The sequence below is a fragment of the Podarcis pityusensis genome, assembly GCF_964106645.2.
Source record: "Podarcis pityusensis genome assembly, chromosome: 1".
Classification (NCBI taxonomy): Eukaryota; Metazoa; Chordata; class Lepidosauria; order Squamata; family Lacertidae; genus Podarcis; species Podarcis pityusensis.
The window spans coordinates 93,288,078-93,310,287 of NC_138028.1; the positions used below are offsets into that span (position 1 = coordinate 93,288,078).

The following is a 22,210-nucleotide window of genomic DNA, read 5'->3' on the forward strand; positions in this document are numbered from 1 at the left end:
ACATCCAGTGCTATTTTTCTAGAAAAAGAGGTGCCCAAGTTCACCATTAACTTGTTCTCTTAGAATGGCAATGGCATCCACCTGAGAGGTGCTGGAGCTGACCTCTGGTGAGCTCTGTGTGAAAAAAAGCCCTGGATAGCCTTAGGTGGTCTAGGAGGTCCTCATTAGATTAGATTAAGTTCTGTTTAACTGCATTGGTTTGCTTAATTGTATGACTGGCTGACCATAATGTGGTTGGGAAGTGTGTGTTGGTTTCCCCCCAAGTGGTGGCACATGAACAGTGCTGATTCACTCAAAACAGCAACACATGAATGGAAGACCAACCAGAGTAATTTGAGAACACATGATCTTGGTTGTGAGCCCTAGAAAACCTGTTCCTTGCCTTGCAGGACTTTTCCCACCTGGCCTGGGAGGGTGGGGCCTTACTGACTACAGCTGCAAGAGCTGAGGCTGCTGAACAGACTCTTGGGTTGGGGGTATTGTTGGCGGGGGGTTGCTGGGGTGTGTGTTGCTGTTATTGATATTAATTTTTTTGTTTCTTTATTTTAAATCGTATTAGGATTTATTTGGCAAGTGTTCAATTTGGCTGTGTATTTTTTGATGTTTTATTTATTATAACTACTTTTCTATGTTGTAATTATGTATTTTTTCATGTTGTAAGTTGCCTTGAGCATGGTTTGGAAAGGCGGCATACAAATAAAATGCCAGTAGTATCTCTGGTTACGTTCCCTTCTTAGTTATAAAACTAAGAATGTGGTCTGTCTGGATGGGAGAGTTCATGAGAGCTCCGAAATAGGACTAAGATATAAAACTTAAACATTCTAATTTCAACCTACAAAATATAAAAGAATTTTTAAAAATGGAGTGCAAGAGAAACTATTCTAGCCTCTACCATCAGGGCTGAGTCATTCTTTCTCAAATTATCATTGCTGATCACACTCTTCCCTGCATTATAATTCCAACTTTTAAGTAGCGCTGAGAATAAAACCTGCAAAGAAAAAAATGATCTGTAAAAAGGCAATTCCAATCAAAGATGCCCAAGGTTGCCTGTTTCAGCAATGAAAATTTATCAAGTTGACTGAGAGCTGTTAATAAGGTCAATATGTAGCTAAGGGCTTTTCAATCAGTAAGCATACAGAAATCGTTTTTTATTGGTTCAAAATATGCTGTCAATTTCATAAGTGGCCCAAGAAGTATGAAGATGTATCAGCCAGACTCCCAAGATACAACAGGATTCTCTCTGATCACCACACCGCATCATCAATTACACCATGCAATCTCTTACCAATAAAAAAAGGCCAAAGCTACTGCTTTCAATTTAATCCATATTTGCTTCTTCTAAGCTGTAAGTAAGATGGGCACTCACCTTTGACAGTAACTTGAGCACTGCAGGATGCCCTTCCAGCACTATTTTCTGCCAAACAAGTATACACCCCATCATCTTCTGGTAAGGCATCTTGAACAGTCAGTTTTGCAAGTCCATCTTCAAAGGCAGAATGTGCATACTGAATAGGCCAATCTAGAGAAGTGGGGTGGGGGGGGAGAGAGAGAGAGAATCAAGAAATTGTTGAACATCCCAGTTACCAACCCATACTTCGTAAATTGCCAGGTGCTAGCTTTAAGCTCATCGCATTGCCTTACCATTTCATTAGAGTCAAGGATTAAATGCTTCTCAGTCACACAGGGATCCATTTATACAGATTTGAAATGCAAAAGAAGTTTCCAATAGGATCAGTCCTTTAGCTAACTTCAACTCTTTGTACCATTTTGTTAAATAACTTATAGAAATACCCACTGTGAATTATTATGCGTAAAGTCCACACCAAGCAGAGATTTTACATACATATGTAAACATGCAGAGATTCGTACACAGCCCTCTGTCTCCTTAACATGAAATCTTGTTTCACTAGTAACACTTGTTTTCTGGCCTTCCTCCAAATAACTCAGGGTGGCATGTTAGCCTCATGGCAACTTTTTGATGTAGATGTATGTTTGTAGCACATTTACATCCCCCTTCTAGCATAAATATACATTATAACATGCAAGAATTGTGTGGTGTGGGTGTGGGTGTGTAACATTTACAAAGAGAGACAAACTTAGCAGTTTAAAATAGTATAAGCTTATCTGCCACGTCAAAAAAGCCTGCTGAAATACAGAGGTCTTCAGTAGCCAGTGGCTAACAGTTAGGGAGGCAGCCAAGCATACTTCATGGGCAGTACGTTCCATAATCTGGATGCTGCCACCAAGAAGTCCCTCTCTCTTGTTTCATACAGCTGTGCTTCTACTCTAGGAAGGGTACGAAGATGGGCCTCACCTTCTAATTCTAGAGAGTGGGCAGGATGATATGGGAGGAGGTAATTCTTTACTGTATGTTGGGCCTAAGCCAGGGAGAGCTTTGGAAGTGCTCACCAACACTTTCAATTGTGCATGAAAGCAGACTGGAACCACAGCAGCTATTGTAGGGTGGGTGTAACATGATCATATGGACAAACATCCACCAGCATCTTTGCAACTACATTTTGGACCAAGTCAAGCTTCCAAAGACATTCCAAAGGTACCACCATTTAGAGGAAGCTGCAGTAAGCCAACCTAGATGTAACGAAGATGCAGAAGGACCTTCTCTGTTGTGGCTTGTGTTTGAATGTCCTTCCCTCCAAGGCGTGCCTTGTACCACTGTTGTTTTCAGCATCAGATCAAGATAGACTTCTTTGCCCAGGCTTTAGGGCAATGGTGGGGAACCTCTTTGGCCCAGCAGGCAAGTGCCTTCTGTGCATTATGGACCCTTCTTTAAAATAAACTGACGTTTATCCAATCTAAATGACCACTGGATCAGAGTCAAATGTAATTTGGAAATTCCAAACACCAAGCTTACTACTGCAACTGTACTGCTCACCATTTCACCATGAGCACCATTAAGCATGCCTGGAACTAACAGTGATGGACAAGGAATGCAACTTTCTCCTTTATTTGGTTATGGACAGCTATCCTTTCCTGCAATGTATCCTTCCATGACAGAGAGAAGCAGATTGTTTGCATTCATGAGGATATTACAATTAGCCAACTTAATCCTTAAGCAAAATTATTTTCTAGAAGGTATATGCTGAAAAGCTGCAAGAAATCCCAGAGTTTAACTACAGTTTATAAGCTAGCCCATGTCTGTTTCCAAGTGATGTATAAACAGTTATGTATCAAGATCAGAAGTGAGAGAGATGAGAATTACTGGCAAGTTCTGGGAGTTGGGAATGGAAGTAACATGTTTATGTCTTTCAGATAATACATAATGTCCCTGTTTTCACTTCACATTTCCATGTTTCTTAAACTTCTGTTGCTGAAAGCCATCACCGCCTGCTGGCTTACAATTGGGGTTAAGGTTTTAATCTGTAGCTTCCAAAGCCCTAAATGGTTCGAAAGCTAGTTACTCAAATAACTCTCCTTCTCCCCATTAGACCTTCTCAACAAGCATAGTACAGAATATGTGGAAGACTAAAGACACAAATTATTGTACAAAATAAATTTGGAGGGCAGCTGAGGGGTGCATCCATTGTAGGGTAGGTCTACGTAGGTCTACATCAAAAATGTAAGAACAAGAAAAGCCAAGGTGAATCAGACCACACATCCATCTAGTTCTGAATTCTGTCCTCTCAGTGGTCAACCAGATGCCTACAGAAAGCCTACAAGCAGGACAAGAGCAAAATGCTGTCTGCGATATGGGACATAATATATAGTTATTATAACTAGTATAAATGAAGGTCATTGATCAGAGCAGAAGCTTTGCCTTCCAAGGTGCTAACCCCACAAGGCCACAATGGCCAAGTGATAGGACTTTCATGAACTCTAAAAGTTTGCAATGCACCACTCTCAGAACAAACTACCTCTGCTTCAATTCAGACATCACACAAAACTATGCTTTGTGCGAATCATAGTCAAGAACTGACCCTATCATTTGAACATCCGAACACGCAGAGCAAAGAAACCATGTTGCAGAATTTATTGTCTGGTTTGTTTTCCTTCTGCTAAGTATTCATTCAGTTCATTCTCACCTCTGTGGTGCACCAGCCTTAATTATGACGTGTGAACAATGTATGAGTTCAGACATATCTACAGTTAAAACAAACTGTGCAAACCAGCTTCAAATCATGGCTTTACATCCTGTTTTGGCAGCCACTCACAAACCATGATTTGCAAAGCTGTGTTATGTCTGAATACAGCCTCTGTGTAGGGATGCAAGGCAGCAAGTGGCAGTTCTAGGCAGCTAATTGTATTCCTTAAGAATAGGACTACTTAAGAAAGACAGCAACTGGACTCAGTGGGCTTTATTTTCAGGGAGCCACTTCCTCAATGTTTACAAAGAAATTGTCTGGAATTCTGTGACCAGAAAACCTACAGATTTGAATAAATGCATATAAACTAAAGACAGTCCACAATTACTGAGTCAGACACTTGCTCCATCTAGCTCAGCACTGTCTACACTGACTGGCAGTGGCTCTTCAGGATTTTAGGTGGGGAATTTTCCCAGACCTACCTGGAGAGGCTGGGAATTGAACCTGGGATTTCCTGCATTCTACCACTGAGCTGCTCCTTCTCACAAAAGGGATAAGAATCAAAATATTCAGTGAAACACCTCTGCCGTCAGATGTGTAGATGCAGCAGGGCACTCACTGAAGATAAGATGCATTCTCTCCATTAAAGCAAAGCTAAATAAGATCATAGCTAAGAAGATTTGCTGACCCTATGATAACAACTTTAGATCAATATGTGTACCTACAAAACCAGCCAGATTACTGCAACCAGCAATAGGAGGCCCTGTTAACTGTATCATGGCCTGCAGAAGCCCAGCAGAGAAGGGGCTTTCTCCACAGTGCTGCATACAGTGAGGGTATGATCTTCCCCTGGATAGTAGTCAGCACTGACTGCAGGGTGCTTCTTCTGGTAATTAAGAACATACCTTTTAACCAAAGATTTATACCGGAAATGGAGGAAATGAGAAGATACGGTACTATATTCACTTTTCTTGATAATCAACCACAAGAACTTTGGAACTACCTGCCTATTGAGATCAAGAATGTGCCTTTGTTGTATTCTTTTCAGTGCCTGCTAAAAACATTCCTGTTAAGGCAAGCTTAACCCGACGCTTAGAAAATTTAGGTAACCTTAATTTGTTTTTAGTATTTTAACTTTTGTATGTTTTTATTGATTTTATTGTTTTATATTTTTGTAAATCTTATTTACATACTAAGGAAACATTCAGTCTCATTTCCTAAAATCTGCATTCTGTTGCAATAAAGCTCATGGCCATACAAGCAAACAACAAAAATGCAGCCTTGTCACAAAACACCCTCTACTGGACAAACTTCAAAACAGCAGCAAATATGTTTTCTTTCCTCGCTCCAGAACGCCTTGCCAGATCTTAGTTGTGCCACATATTTTAGGCAACTGTGATGGGATAGCAGCCTTTTTAGAAAAATCTGCCCTGAACTGCTCTGCTAATCTCAGACAGCTTGTGCGTACCTTCCATTGATAAGAAAGCAGAAAGATGCCTTAAAGCAAGTCAAACCATTGGTCCATCTAGCTCTGTACACCAACTGGTGGCAGCGCTTCGTGATCTCAGATGCCAGAAAGCTGCTGCCAGTCAGTGCAGGCAATACTTAGCTAAATGGGAAAATGATCTAAGTCAGTTTAAGGTTGCTTCCTATGTTCCGATCAAAGTCCCCTGGCTACCCCCTCACTGACTGACTGCCCCAATTCGTATGTAGATGCTGGTAACCAAAGTGTTAGCAATGTTACAAGAAACAGACAGTAGGGCTGCCATTTCTTTCTGACCAAGACTTACCATTGAGGAGCCAAGTGATCTCAGGCACAGGGGTACCCTCAACTAAGCAGTGAAGCACAAAATCCTGTCCTTCACTCACACTGCATGACTTCAAAATGGTGGAAAAATGAGGAGCGACATCCTTCACTTTGGGCCCTACAAATCAAAGCAAAGGAAGATACACTAGAAACACTGGTTTGCAAAATCCAGCACCAGTAACCTGTTTCAGAATGGAAAAGCAATTCCCACAATAGACAGCAAAACAGTAAGTGTTTTACCAGCTATACATAATTAAAAGTTTCATTGTCAAAATGTCAGGTCACATTGGTTAAAGACTTCATAAAGTGTTGCAGTCTATTACGTATAAACACCAAATGACAGGTCACAATGCAGGCTTCATGGATACCATTAGCCCAACAGCCCCTTCTCTGTGTTCGTCCACACTTTAGCTTGTCCCATGCCTAGAAAAAATGGGTCTGAGCAGTTTTCTGTTTGCTCTGCCGCTTTCCCTGGGAAAATCCGCTTGTTAGTGCTGAATCGAAGCAAATGTCAATCTGAAGAAAACATGATGGAGGTTTGCTTCAATTCAGCAGCAAAAATTGGGTTTTCCCAGGGGAAAGTGGCAGTACAAGTGGAAGTCTGCATGAGCCCTCTGTTGCAAAGTGTCCTCAGGAGGGTTGCTTTGCAACAAAGAAAAGCTGGCGTCAGCAAGAGGGAGATGATGCTTAATGCTTCCCTTGTTAACCTCTTTCTTCCCTGACACTCTGCTCCCTGTCTATTCCCATCATCCACATTCTTTTCCCTGGACATATTGATTTTTCCTTGCTTATAGAAAGCCTAGCTTTTGACTAACTGCTCTGAGAGCCAAAAGTGTATTACAGAGTTTTCACTACAAACTTTAAAATAAGTGCTATCTCCTACCAGGTTATTTTTAAATGTGGAGCAGCTATGACTGCTTGGCATTGTTATAAAGAAGCACTCTTTTTATTTCTTAAATATGCAGGGCCCAAACGCTTGAGTGGTCTGGTCAAATCAGCACATTCCCACAGCCCAAACTCCCAGATCAAGAAACAATCACTCATGTTATGTATTAAGTCAAGGTCTCCAAGAAATCTTACCCAACTCATAATAATTGCGTAACAATCTGTATCATGTGGGCCCTTATGGATGACTTGCTTCATAGGTTTTTGTAATTATTATATTTAAATAAAACTGCTTTAACCTTTCCCCACTCACCCTGACACAAAGTCATGAAACAATCATCTGTGCTAATCATGCGCCAAAAATGTACTTACTTTTTACTGTTAATATCCACCTGGTTGAAGCCTGGCCTTGAGCATTGGAGGCTGTACAGCGGTAAGACCCACTGTTTTCCAACTGAGTTTTTTTCAGACACAAACAATGGATTCCATCCTCTTCGTATATTTGGACTTCATCTCCTGCTTCCATTTGGCATCCTTCTTTGAACCATTCAACATTTGCCTTGGGTTTCCCTGAAACTAGTTCATCACAGGTGCATTATTACTAAAATATATTAATGTTACATATATATGTTGAGTGCATGAAAGAGTGTCTATGGGTATGAAAGTGTGGGGTAGCCTCACCCACTTTTGGCCATATCCACCGCTGGTCCAGAAGGGTGAAGGCCAGAAAGTACAGCTACTTGTGCTTTAAATAGAAGCCAGCCACCTTCTAGTTACTGAAAAGCACAGAGGTCACCCATCATTAAGCAAACTAAAAAGTTCATCAGGCTGGAATATAGTGAGCAGAATGAAATGGGTTGTTGTGTTCTTAGCAGGAAGACACATGACACGACACTTTGTTTGGAGAAAAGCTAGTTTTGAAAATTCTTAAGGCAACAATAGAAAATTATGATGGAAACTATCCAATGGGACATCCAGTTCACAGGTCCCCAACATTTTGGGGACCTGTGGGTACATTTCCAATTTAAAGAAGATGTAATTAGCACAGGCATAGGCAAACTCGGCCCTTCAGATGTTTTGGGACTACAATTCCCATCATCCCTGACCACTGGGTCCTGTTAGCTAGGGATGATGGGAGTTGTAGTCCCAAAACACCTGGAGGGCCAAGTTTGCCTATGCCTGAATTAGCACCACACACATACCACAACCACATGCACACACGCAGTGAAACCACTCACAGACAGAGAAACCACATACATGCACTCCCTTCTCCCTCCTCTGCCAGCAGGTTGGAGATAGGAGTTCTGAATACCCCCCCCCAAATTGAGCAGGATCAGGGGGGACTAGTCCAGCTTGTTCCCTATATTGCTAGTTTTCTTCTTGGAGGGAGGTGTTTTATGCATTTTCGTTTTTATCATCATGGAGAAGCATTCACAAATCTGATGCCCCTCCTGCATTGCAAAGTTGTACAGATCCTTCTACTAGCCTCAATATTTTACCACCTAATGCTGCTGTTGCAACTGTGGGCAAAGCCTTTCTCCTATTTACCTTTGCATCTGAATGTAACCACTTCTCCTTCGAGTGCTTCTTGGCTTTGTGGGCGACACTCAAACTGGGGAGCGATCCCTTGAGTCTCCCTCTTTACATCAGTTATGCTTTTCTTTAATCCAACACGGTCATCTAATTCCTTAGTCCTCAAACCACTTGGCCTGATAGACGGGGCAGCCTGCCCGCCTGTTGTGAGTGGTTGCTTTGGCTTTTTCCCATCATCTTCCTGCCCAGAGGAAGCTGCCTTCACTTGTGCCTTTGGTCCAGTTTGTACTTTAACAGACTGTAGAGTTATGGTGCTTGATGTTTTTTGCAGGACTCTGCAACCTTTCCCTTCCTCTTTACGCGGCTCTATATGGGGTTCCTTCACCTGTTCCAGTTGATTCTGTTTGGCTTCTTTGGATGAAGTGAGAGGGATCTCTTTCTTTGCGGCTGGCCTTTCTTTGGGTTCAAGCAAAAGTTCTGTGGTAGTGGATTTGAGTTCTTTAGCAATTCCATTGCTAGTGGCCTTTCTGAACTCTGACATTTCAATAGCTTTGGTTGTGATGGTGGGTTTTGTAAAGGTACTGCATTTTGTTGGCATGCTAAGGAGAGGAGGGAAGTTTATTAAGTACACAGAACAATTCACATCATGTTTGCATGCATTTCTTCAAATCTCTTTAAAATGGCTTACTAATCTTTTTTAAAGCAGGCTATATGTATCATGTGCAGAAAGAAAGAAAGAAAGAAAGAAAGAAAGAAAGAAAGAAAGAAAGAAAGAAAATTAGGAGCTGTAGTCTATATAAAGTGTGCGAACCTTCTTCCTGACATGCTACTTGTATGTGCAGGGACAACATTCAGGCACTCAATCCTGCACCTACCACATGAATGAAATAGGCCATCTATTACAAGACCAACTAATCCATTACAAGGGATAGGAGAAACCATAGCTTAAAGTGCAGAAGGTTCCAAGGTTCAATCCTCAGCACCTACACTTTAATGATTTCAAAATGGAGACCTATGTCTTAAACCAGAATAGGCAGTGTGATACTCTCCAGATTTATTGGACTCCAACTCCAATCAATCCCAGGCAGCATGGCCAATGGTCAGGTATGATACATTTTGTAGTCTGAAGGGCACCATGCTGTCTACCCCTGCCCTAGACTTTGGAGAGCAGCTGCCAGTCAGAGTAGACAGCTCTGAACTAGGGTGGACCAAAGGACTGACTCAGTGTAAGGCAACTTTATAGGCCTCTTGTGCCTTGGGTCACTGGTTTTAGCTCTGGGATTTTTGCTGAAGGTGGCACAGAAATCCATTAATGAAATAAAACCTTGAATAGGCACTTGATTTGCTGCACCATTTATCTGCTGTTCTTCTGTAACTAAAAAGCTTTAAAATGTACACCTTCTGGTGTAATTTTTTCACAGCACCTTGCAATTTTAGGCACTTTATCAGTAATCAATAGTAACTATAATAATTATAAGCTTCACAGCACGTGGCCAAATGGATGATTCATGGAGTTTTAAAATATTCTAAGCTGTGGGTTTTTAATTCTTTTTATTTATTTATTAAGAACCTACTATGAAATATTCAGTTCTTTCATGAGCCCATGGTGTGAAGGTTTGTGGTAATGGGAAGCAAATCAAAGCCTACTATTAAACCGTACATTTTGACCACTCAGCTAGTAATAACTCACACCCCCACTGTTAAAGTCTCAGGGCCTCATATATAGAACAGAAAGGGAGGAACAGCACCCCAAATCTCCTCTATCCTATTATCTGCTGCCACTAAAGGCACAGCCACAGTCCTAATCAGCCCTGCTACCCTGACTTTTAAAGTATGTGCCATATACTCACAGTGAGTAGGCCCAAGAGGCATCAACTCACTGTGGTGCTGCTTGTTGGAAGACTGGCAATCCAAGCGTTCATGGCTACTAACAGATCCTTGGCCTCCAACATCATACTGCAGCTGTGGCTGGTCAGTCTTCCAACAAACAGTCCAGCCTTCTCACTGCGGTCAGGAACAAAGGGAGTTTCCCTGCTTTTCTCTCTGCTCTCCTTACCTTGGGAGTAGCATCCATGGGATTGAACCCTGGGCACCCAACACAGTATCTTTGCATTTCATATCAAAACACATTCAGGCAGATGCAGGGAGGCCAGGCAGAGCAAATTCCACCCAAAGAGCCCTACCCCTTGTGGTTCTACTAAACTTCTTATATGACCTGCATCCACAAGGAGTCAGGAAGCCCACCATAGAAAATCCTAGCCTTATTCAGGCATTCTTCTAGTATAGGATAGTCCACCTGAGAGGTGAGGACTGTGGGGAGGAGCATGCTAGTTCCACCCCTCCTTCCATCACCCTCCATAAAGGGTGATTGTCTGAAGAAGGGAGCCTCCTGTACTTATGTTGGGTCCCCACATGAGACTCAGAACCTTGGAAAATCAGGATTCTACATTGCATAAGGGACCTACACAAACCGAAGCAGAAGCCCCATTAAGCATTTATCTCCAAATTCTCTTTCTCACATGTGGAATATCCAGATTAGAAGAGGGATCCTATGGAATTTGTAAACAATTTTTAGGCTATATGGACTCAACAATGCGAAAGACTTGTGACATACAAAGATAGGCTACTGTTTATTTTCTTAAAAGGATAAAATCAAAATGTGGGTAGAGGGAGTTGAAAAACATACCAAGGAGGATGAGTGTGCACGTCTTTCTTAATAGAACCTGAAATGATGAAGCATTAAAAGATATTATAAAAATATGATATTGGAATGTTAAGGAGAGGATATATGTTACAGTTTGTTTTCAAGACACAAGATCTGATATTACTGAGAATTCATGGTGGCCCTACATTATATTCACTTGTCCCTGAGTCAGCAAAACACAATTCACTTCCAGCCACACAAATATTTGCCTGCCTAACTTAAATGATAAGGTGACCACAACCAAATTATTTCTGGGACTGGGAAGAAAAAAGCCCCTGGAGATTAAACCCTTGTTAGACTGGGACTTTCAGAAAGGCCATATACAAATGATTTATTTCAGGGCTAAGGACATTGGCAGGATTATTGTAATAACCTGCAGTTTCATAAGAGTATTTAATTAAAGTAGATGAATAAAATAATAAGTTAATTTAGAATATGCAGGAAATGATAAAAAAATAAATTTAAGGAACTGCAGAAAGAGGAGGAAGTAGAGTTTTGAAATGTTAAAATGACTGTGAAACAATTGAAATGTATATAACTGAAAATCATAAATTATTATTATTATTATTATTATTAAACTTGGGTGCTCAAATCAGTACCATACAAAGGGCAAGAGAAGCATTAAAGGCACCGCAGGTATAAGTCATAGCTAAGCAAGCTATAACATTGATCCAACAGTTCACACACCCTTCTGGGTTCCCATTATAAAGGGTGAGAAAGCATATTTAGGCTTGGCAAGCAAATGAAACATCCTTCTTGTGGGCTGGGCACCTCTTGTGGCGGTGGAGACAGTCCTGGCTAGGATCCAGACTTGTCACCTGATGTCACCTCTGAAAGCTTGGAAGTAGAGAGGAAAGCTCAGCAATGCAGGAGGCAGAGAAGGGGCTTCAGGTTGAGCTGTTGTGGGCCAGCCTGGTGACAGGTCAATCCTCAGACTCACCACCTGCCATGACCTCCCTTGACTACTCTGATACCTTGCAGGTCCTGACACAGCCCATCCAGGCTCACTGGGTCTCCCCCACCCCACCCCTCCTAGGATCATCATCCTCTAACTGCTTGAGCTCATCCCACCCCTCATCCTGGTTTGACCAGCTTCTCCAAGGCATTTCCTCAGGGCTCATAACAATCAGACTGGAGATATCTTCAGCGCCTCTTCTGTTCTATTTCCAGAATGAGTGCACAGTGATGTAGAAAAAAGAAAACATCTCGTCCTCATCTAGAAGCCAAGTGTTGAATTTAAATACTGGTGGGATTTATCACCATCCCAAACTAAGTCTTTTTTCCTTCTTCAGTTTTTAAATAGTTGCGGAAAATGGTTTCTGGGCATATTTAAAATGAGGTTTTGAATGACAGCCATATCCAAATTGCATACAATATCACAAACGCAATTATCCTTGACTCAGCAAGAGATCACCAACTGAAACTTAGAAAAATTGCTGAGAAACATCCCACCCCCATTGCAGTGGACCTTTGCAGAAATGTAGCTATGTGCAACATTAACTATTGAGAGGAGGAATGTCATTTCATATGCGCTGGTGTAGGTTTATGCCTGTACTGTGCTTTGGAGCTGTATACTGCCCTTTGCTTGAGTGCTGACTTCCATCCTCAAGTTTTATCCCCCGTGGCCATGGATTGCCTTCTTGGTTTTGATTAGATTTGAAAAGCACAAACTCACTGCCTCTAACATGATCACGATTCAAGGCCTTTTATGGTCACAATATGAATATTTTGGTGTTTTCATCCCTACCTCAAACAGGGATGAAGCTGTACCTCTGTACTGGCTTCTTTCCACCTTCTGTTTCACATTTTAATTAATTGTCACTTACTTGACTGGTATCCTGCCTTCAGACCACAAGACCTAAGCAGGGATTCATCTTTTTCTGCTGCTCTGGCTAGGATCAGCATCAGCATCTGGCCTCCTCAGGGCGCTACTTGAGCTCACAGCATATGCCTGCACTCTACCCTCTTAATTTCATTTTCTGTTCTGTACCACCAGGTGACAAGATCTAGCCACATTTGTCATTTCCCCCTGTGCCCACGAAGAAGCACTGCTCTGGGGCACTGTGGGACAGTTAAATGATGAAACTAGGCCCACTGCTTGCAGTGCTGCCACTGTAGCCAGCTAAGCGCAGCAGGGCCTACTGACAGAGAAGGGGGCCCTCCACTCAAACTTGGGACTGGCCTTGGTTGCAACTGTGTTTTCCAGAAAATTCAGAGACAAGATTATATAGGTGATGTTGAATAACCACGAACCATTTTGAAACCAGGTCACATTTTAAATCCTGTGCTCCAGAAAGCAAAAGGCTACTGCTGTGTGTGCCCTCAGGAAAACCTGACCAACCGCTTACCTAGGCCTTTCTGCCTCATGCTGCAAACCTCATACAACCTCCCCCCATTAAATTACAGTGCTCAGTTGGGATCAGGGACAGTGTGGTGTAGTGGTTAGACCTCAGAGACCAGGGTTCGAATCCCTACTCAGTAATGAAACTCACTGGGTGACCTTGGCCAGTCACTGCCTCTCAGCCTGTGACCTCACAGGGTTGCTGTGCAGATTAAACGAGGAGAGAGGAGAACCATGTACACCACCTTGAGCTCCTTGGAGAAAAGGTCGGTTTATCAATGCAATAAATATATAAAATATCCACAGGAAGTGTGTGTACCTTAGGCAGCTGTATAATTCTAAAACATCTAAGCTAAGGGATAATGGAGCAGAATCTGACATTCCCAGAATACAACCACAAGTGGTGTTGAGTTTAATAGGTTTTCTGATCCTCCATGATTTAATTCAATATTCGTCAAGGGAATAAACTAGAACTCAGAGCACAGGAAGGCAACACAAGAAGAGGCCTTTTCAGTGGTGGCTCCCCAGCTATGGAATGCTCTCCCCAGGGAAGTGTGCCTGGTGCCATCATTATCAACATTTGGGTGTCAGGTAAAGGCATTCCAGTTTATCCAGGCATTGATTCTTAATTGGGATCATATGGCATTATGGTACCCTAGCCTGTTTTAGTGTTCAACCTTTAGTAGGGTAGGGTAGGGCAGGAGTACTTTTAGTAAATAACGTTGCTTAATTCTTTTATGTTGTTTAAAATCTTTGTATCTGCATGTTTATTGCAACTGTAATTCACTTTGAGACATTTTATGTAGTAAACAGCATATAAATGTACTAGTCAACAACAACACTACATAATGGGGGGGGGATTTCTTCAAATGTCCCAGATTCAAAAAGATCTACAGCATCTTTGGGTGCATCCCAGTCTAGGAAAAAAATATTACTGTGGAATTATTTTTTTGGAGAGAGAGAGAGGAAGAAAGAACAAGAGAATTTCACTATAGCTGAAAAATGATCAGATAATCTAGAGAAGTTTTGAAAACACTCAGCTGTCACTACAGATGAAGCAGCACTTTATGATCCAATCAACTTAAGAGGCCGTTTACTCCCCTTCCCAGTGGAAAAATAAGGTTGCGGGGGGAGCTTGGAAAGAGCTTATCTATACAAGAGGTCTACATGGTTTTGCTTAAAATAACAATAATTCCAATTGTGTAACAGTTTATGTTATTATCTGATTCTGTGGGGTAATGAAAAGGACTACAAATGAGGGCTTGAAGTTGTAAAATGAGTTGATAAAGACAAGTATGCTAAATATATAATGCTCTCTTTGTAATCAAAGTCTAGGGGGTCTGAATGACTCTAACAACAACCCTCTGAAAGTGGGAAGCCGACCAGTATTTAGAAATAGAAGAGAAAGATAGCCAGGGTAGCTGAACACACAGACACCAGTTTCAGAGCTGTGTAGTGAATGGAAATATTGGAAATGGGCTGGTAATACCTGGACCCAAATTCTCATACAGCCAGAAGGCAGAACACCAGGCAGAATTACAACACGCAGAACACCATTCTCCAGTTGTACTTTTTCCCACAGCCACCTGTTAAACACGTGGGGTTAGTGGTAGCGTAATGGTTAAGAGTGTTAGAAAGGACTTGGGTTCATATTCCCACTCGTTATTGAAGCTAATCATTGTGAGGATAAAAATGGTGAGAAGCATGCATGCTGCCTGAGAAGTCCTTTGAGAACTGGCAGAATAGAAACCTCCCTCTCCTCCCTCTATACCTTCACCAACCTATCAATTCTCAGGTCTGAGAAGCTAGTAAAGCTTCTAGAAAATAACATGCTTGTTTAGCTTTCCAGTTTATTTAGAGGTGGGGAAAGAAAGAAACACACGCATGGGGCCAAAATTTCACTTAAAATAAATATAATTTTCACTTGCTGTAATTAAGTGCATTCAGGATTTCCAAGATGAATAAATGAAGATTAAACATGCTGGATCTTTCAGCAGCTCATTTCCGCTAGATTAAAATACAAGGCTTTTCTAAAAAATCTAAATGCTGAACTGCAAGTGTGGACCTCGTTTTAAATATCATTCAAGAAAGCAGGAGGAGGAGGAGGGAGAAGAGGACTGATGGGGAGGAATTGGCTCAACTCTCGGAAAACTTTTAGCTGGCATGCCTGCATTCTTTCCCTTTTAGTCTATTTTAACCATACCTTGAACCATGAGCTCTGCAGACACAGAAGCCTTCCCAGCACTATTCATCACAGTGCAAGTGTAAATTCCAGCATCGACCAGCTGAGCATTCTGGATCTCCAAAAACTGGATGCCTGCTTTCTCAAACATGTTGAAACGATCACTTTTCTGCACCTGAATTTCACCCTGCATGCATCATGAAAAATACCAAAGGTGAACAGATACATTCATTAATGGTAGAGGGGGTGGGAATCAATGCCTGGCAGATTAACACCTCATCCTTTGCTATTTTTCTGCTTTTACAATTCAGCCCACTGCTCTCTGTGGCATGTTTATATACTACTAGAATACTCCCAAGCGACCAGACCTCAGGCATTCCAGATAATCTGATTTACACCACGGATAAGACACACTCAGAATATGGACATTTTAAGGCTCAGTTGACATAACCCAAAGCCAGAACTTTGTGAATTCTTCAGTCAAAAGACATATTTGCCAGATTAGAGAGTCTGACTCGAATTCCTGCACATGGTTCAGCATCTTGTTCTAGATGCCACAATCTAGGTGAGTATTAATTCCTCAATTTTATGCTCTGGCCACCCATTCATCCGCAGCCTGAAAACCTACCCCTTGCAAAATAGTTTGCAAACTAAATTCAGTCTCAATTACAATGGTCTGGATTCAACTAACCAGGTATGCTAGCAGAAGCCAGTACAAGGACTCCCACTAGCACAATGGGGTCCCCCCCCCTTGTCCTCCCCCAAATCTCCTCTGGAAGGTAAGGTCAGAAGAACTCACAGAACAACACACGAGGGGAGATGTGAGATTGTTCCGTGTGGCAAGCAAAAATGCTTGCACTGACTGAAAGATTGCAATGTTGAATTCCATCATGTATTTTGCAGTATAGTTGCCATTTCTGAGTTCTCAGTATATAAAGGTTTATAAATTTATGATTAATTAAAATGTTATTGCAATACTTTCCTTAAAAAAATCTGGCCAAGCAAAACTGTGGCTAAAGATACTTCAAAGTACACAAGTTCAAATAAACAAGGCTTTGGGTTTCATTCCCTTTAGGAAAGGTGAATTTGGAAATCCTCTCAAGTAATTGTACCTTAAACCAAGTGACTTGAGGCTGAGGTCGTCCTGTTATCTTACAGGAGAATTTACCAGTCTGTCCCTCTCGCACTATGACCCGATTGGGTTTTGTAGCAAACTTGGGTGGGCATTCGCCCCAGATGCTTGGTCGTTGCTCTACCGATGGAACAGTAACTCTACCACTGGAAAGGAAACAGTCTTATCAGAGCTCAGTAATTAATATCGCTATATTTAAAGAGATTGTTACTTCTTAAATTGTGCTACTTAAATGTGATTTAGGAACAGTGTTCAGGTGATTAAAACAATGAAGGCAGTAGACTGGAGTAGGGAACCTGTGGCCCCCAATGTTGTTAAACTACAATTTCCATCATTCCTAGGCATTGGCCATGATGGCTGAGGATGGTGGGAGTTGAGTTCAGCAATAGCTGCAGGGGCACTTGTTCCCCACCCCTGCGGGTAGACAATATGGTGTCCTTTTTGAGAACCTATTTGCACTTTTAAAAAAATTCTAAGGTACAGTTACATAACGCATGTACCTCTCATCAAGTTTGAAGAGGGCATATGTCATATGAAAATACTAGGAAGAAGACTTGAACTTTGCCAGCCACCCCTTTTGACTACTTGAAAGGAACATGTACCACATTTTGTATATTAATTCCCTTCAGACCAGACACAATCAGAAATTGCATTTTGCACTTTATCCATACCTACGTACAAGATATAAAGTAAACAACTGGATATATGGAAAAGTATGGAACAATGCTGATTGATAGGTCACGAGTGCCCTTACAAAAGGAATGCAGGGTAGCTGCTTACATAATGATCATTGCCATAAGTTCCTCCCAAAATGGAACACCATTTTGCCAGATGCCTTCATTTAATATGCACACAACACATACAAGCATGCTCTTTGACAGCTCTGGTTGTTCATAAGTAACAATGAACAGTCTAATTGCCACATACAATAGACGTTCTCTTACTGGACAGATGTCCATGAATATTCCACTACGTAGCAGAATCACCACTATCCAACATCTGATAAAACTGTCTATCTTTCCGTAACAATCCTCCAGCAGAACTGGGTGATCTTCTCAACATTCTCCTTCAGTTATCTAAGAAATTGCCCAACTTCGTTTAGAATAAAATAGGAACTAAAGGAACTAATACAGACCCCCTAACTCTCTAATAAATAGCACCCTAACTTAACTGGACTTCTGTAACAATTTAGATGCCTCTGGCCAATTCATCCAAAAGCGGGTAGTCATACTCTTTACAAAGGGGCCCAAGTCAGACATAGTTTTGCAGAAAATCCAATCATTGTTTGGCAGAGCATATAAACAAGTGCATTTAGAACAGAGATGGGCCAGTCCTTCAGCATCAAGAACCACAATGGAAGTTCTATGCGGCAGCAAAGCTTGCATGCATACTTTCTGTAAAAATTTAACACAGGCACCTACAAAGGAGTTCAATGGCAAGTTATGGTGCAGGCATACATGGAATTTATTCTGTAGCAATTGCAGGTGCCATGCCTCTTTCACTCTTTGGCTTGGCTGGATTTTGGAATCAATTTGAAATCCTGGCACATCAGAAACGTAGGATATGCCCCCCTTTTGCCTACAGAGTCTTTCAGTGTCAACTGGTGCAGCCATGTGATCTACTAGTAATCCCTCCAAATCTTAAAACCCAAGAGACACCCTCTTTTACAAAAAAATTACAAGGTGAAGAATTCTGTGATTTGAGGACACCTAGTTGATGGATGAGGTTTGTTTTACACCATAATCTTTTAAATTCCGCCCCAGACCCCCAAGATTTAAGAATCAAAATTCATAGAACCTGCAATTCTGAAAATTCAGCCATTAACATGTTTACAAAAGCAACTCTAAACCAAAAGCTGGAAGTGGCCTTCCAGCCGCCTGCTACTACATTTAAGGTGCAGAGTTAAATGACCAGCATTAAAACATCTTTATAGTGTTGGCCCATCTGTGCTCAAACTCAAAGAACAAGCTACTTCAGTGATGAAATCATCAATACCAAGTCAACTGAGCTGGCCGCTCTCATTCATAAACAGCCTTGAAATATGAGCCAGTACTATAGCATGACCCAAACCCATGCAAATAGGACAAGGCCTATTTCAACAGCAAATACACAACCACACATTAGCAGGAGATAATCAAGGGTGATGAAGTTGAAGCTGTGGTTTTCAGGCAAGCAAACGAAACAAACGTTCTTGGGCCATGTGCATTTCACACAACAGCTTACCCATAAGCCAACAAGTTGTGCCCATCTCTTTCTGCTTCCACAACGTATCAGAACACTAAGAAAAACCACATATGGCCTCAGCCCAAGGAGCAGTCACATCAATGTAAAGACGACAATTTGGGGGCAACTTGATAATTCTGAATAAAATAAGGTCATGGTGAAGATTTTTGTAGGCAACTAGAAATACAGATGGTCTCAGAAATCGCATGAGTTGAAAAACAATTGCTATGAGCCTCACTTGCCTTGCCTTCACTTTTAACTTGAAAAAAGAAAAGAATAGTGGGCTACTTAGACTCAGCAACAATACACTTAATACATTGCTCAGGAGCACAGCATGTGGGGAAAATCACCCCTGAAACTGCTATTAGCCACAGGAGGAAAGTGTTCGCTGGCACACACACACACAAATTCCTGTCATGCCCACAGCAGTTTGCAGAGAGACATGATGCTATTGCCTGCCCCCCCCCCCCGCAACCACACACTACTATTTACAATTTAAAAAGGTACATGACATGCATTCATACATTTCAGCTGGTATCTAGTTGGCCTTAAAGGTAGACAGGTGGAAAGAGAGAATAATCTGTTAGCTGAGAAGCCTCAAGGGGCTGGTAAATGTACTGCAATTTTCTGTAAGTCTGTCCTAGTTGCAAGGAATGTTTTGAGCAAAATTGATATTGCTAATAGCAAGGGTCAATGTTGCTCAATAAAGCGTGGAGGGGGAAGTATTTCAAAATGTGTGCATATTCCAAAAGCTATCAGTATTCTTCCGCTCTAGAAATGTGAAAACCACTGGAATTCTTACCCAGAACTTTTGGCACCAGAAGGCAGACTGTACTTCTTCAAAACAGATCCTGGAAGCAGAAAATAGAAAGAAAGAAATACAATAAAAATACTAATCAGGGCTGCAATTTCTTTCAGATTTAGGGACACTGGCTATAGATTTAGAAAATTAAAAATTAAAAAGCTATCCTTCCATCAATTTCTAGTAAAATATATGATACAAGGTGGCAAAAAATAAATATATGTTTTCCCTCTGCGGCAAATGGGGGAAGCATTTAAGTTCCATGTCTTGCATGTATGTGTGTTTTGCTGTTTATATATTTGCTGTTTATATATATTATATATTTATACTCTAGAGGTGGAGAAGCCACAACGCCTTGGATCCCAGTAGTAACGGATGAGCCATTTGGTGTGGTGTGCTTTTCAACCAACGAAACAGGAGTCCAAAACTGAGTCCCATATATAAAAACAAAAAGCTATCTTACTCTTCACTAACATTTCTCCACATATACAAAGAGATAACTTTACCAAGCTGTGAAATGTCCTTTGCCATTTTTAAAATTACTACTTTTCAATAGTGCATTTATATTTACTTCCAAAAGTAGTCCATTTTGATTTAAGCTCACCTATCTAAATTTGTTACCTTTTATTTCTCTCCATAAAGACAAGAAAACTGTTTTATACAAGAGTCAAGATATGAGGAATGTATTATTAACTGTATGTTTAGCACCATCTACTGGACATGGGCAGGATTATCCCAAGCCAACATAACTAAATGGTGAATACGCCCCCCCCCCTTTTGGCAGAACAGTACTGTAGTATGAACTGACCTAGGAAGCCTGAGCAAAAAAAGCTTCCATAAATAATAATATCTTCTTATTCAAGCACAAAATAAATAAAAAAGCACAGTGGTAAAGAATGAGCTGTGATTGCCTCCAGCTCAAATCTCACCTGCACTAGGTGATCTCACCAGGAAGCCAAAGGCAAGCCACTACAGCCTTACCCAGGCCTCCTTATCACCTGATGTGGCGCAGAGCAGAGATGCACCAGTTAGTTCTGCATTCTCTATAGTATCTCCGGGGTTCTAAATTACGTGGAGAGCCTCCATGAGTAAAGCATTCGCTTGCAAGCTTATCACAGGCATGCAGTGGAGGAGCCAATGATAGCTAGCATATGCCCACACTTCCCCTCATTGCCCCCTCAAGAAGACCTGAAAATATCATGATAATATCACAATAGTAGCACTGACCTCCCTGATAGGGTTATTGTTAAGAATTACTGAGATAATCAGCATGAACCACTTTGAACACTCTAAGGCGCTGCATCTGGATGATTTATTACACAAATAAGCCACACACAAAACACGAACAGAAACCTCAGTATTAGTATTATAAATATTTGCAAAGAAAAGCAAAACAGATACTGCTGAAACAGGCCAGACTGGAGGAGGAAGAGGATCAGGCCAATCATCCAGTCCTGCTACTCAACAGAAGGCCACACCATCAGGAACTGGGGTCATCTGCATTCGCAGCAGCTAAACATAGCCTTAAAGTGGATCCCCAACATTCCACAAGCACTGTTCTTAGTGGCAGCCGTTGCAGAGAGCTGATACAGTGGTACCTCAGGTTACATATGCTTAAGGTTACATATGCTTCAGGTTACGACTCCACTAACCCAGAAATATTACCTCGGGTTAAGAACTTTGCTTCAGGATGAGAACAGAAATTGTGCTTCGGCAGCGCAGCAGCAGCAGGAGGCCCCATTAGCTAAAGTGGTGCTTCAGGTTAAGAACAGTTTCAGGTTAAGAACGGACCTCCGGAATGAATTAAGTACTTAACCGGAGGTACCACTGTACTATCAATGTGGAATGACTTTAGCTTTGGTGCCTATGTTCTCCTTCTCCTTGGGTGGGAAGGCATAGGAATAGCCAGCGTTTCATTTTCTGCCTTACTAAAAGCCTTATCATTTTTATAAGCTTTTCCTGCTTACAGTGGTACCTCGGGTTCAGTACTTAATTTGTTCCAGAGGTCCGTTCTTAACCTGTAGCACCACTTTAGCTAATGGAGCCTCCTGCTGCCGCCGCGCCGCCGGAGCACAATTTCTGTTCTCATCCTGAAGCAAAGTTCTTAACCCGAGGTACTATTTCTGGGTTAGCAGAGTCTGTAACCTGAAATGTATGTAACCTGAAGCGTATGTAACACGAGGTACCACTGTATTTTCAATCTACTTCTCCGTTCATTTGCTACCAGGGTAAAGCATGCTATACATAACATGCAACAGAATGGAAAGACCCTTACCTTCCACTGTTAATTCTACTGTCACCTGACGAACGCCACCAGCATTCCGGGCCTCACAGGTGTATGGCCCACCATCTTCCTCCTGCACCCCTTTTATAATTAAGCTGAAAAGCCCTCGAATGCTACGGTCCACTACACAGCGCTCTCCCTCTGTCAGAAGTTGCCCATTCTTGTACCATGTGACTTGGGGTTCTGGGATGCCTCTGACCTAGAAAGATTGGGTGCAGAAAGATTGGGGGTGGTGTGGGGAGTGAGAAGGGGGGGGAGAGAGAAACAAACACAGAAG

At 41.7% G+C, this 22,210-nt stretch overlaps 1 protein-coding gene across 8 annotated transcripts in view; it reads right to left on the reverse strand.

Annotated features, from left to right (window-relative positions):
* MYLK (myosin light chain kinase) overlaps nucleotides 1-22,210 on the reverse strand; it is a 179,492-nt gene that overhangs the window by 96,463 nt on the left and 60,819 nt on the right. For 4 of the 8 annotated variants that reach the window (XM_081005126.1, XM_081005127.1, XM_081005124.1 and 1 more), the window contains 9 exons: nucleotides 21,925-22,132; nucleotides 19,650-19,698; nucleotides 16,605-16,770; nucleotides 15,514-15,679; nucleotides 10,952-10,988; nucleotides 8,281-8,864; nucleotides 7,105-7,308; nucleotides 5,831-5,965; nucleotides 1,367-1,519 (listed from right to left, as the gene is read on the reverse strand). In XM_081005126.1, the coding sequence (XP_080861252.1) occupies nucleotides 1,367-1,519; nucleotides 5,831-5,965; nucleotides 7,105-7,308; nucleotides 8,281-8,864; nucleotides 10,952-10,988; nucleotides 15,514-15,679; nucleotides 16,605-16,770; nucleotides 19,650-19,698; nucleotides 21,925-22,132 (1,702 nt within the window). Of the gene's footprint in view, nucleotides 1-1,366; nucleotides 1,520-5,830; nucleotides 5,966-7,104; nucleotides 7,309-8,280; nucleotides 8,865-10,951; nucleotides 10,989-12,795; nucleotides 12,920-13,317; nucleotides 13,351-13,373; nucleotides 13,419-13,461; nucleotides 13,491-15,513; nucleotides 15,680-16,604; nucleotides 16,771-19,649; nucleotides 19,699-21,924; nucleotides 22,133-22,210 lie in introns of those variants that run through there. The other 4 variants (XM_081005130.1, XM_081005131.1, XM_081005129.1 and 1 more) reach the window with 4 other exon arrangements.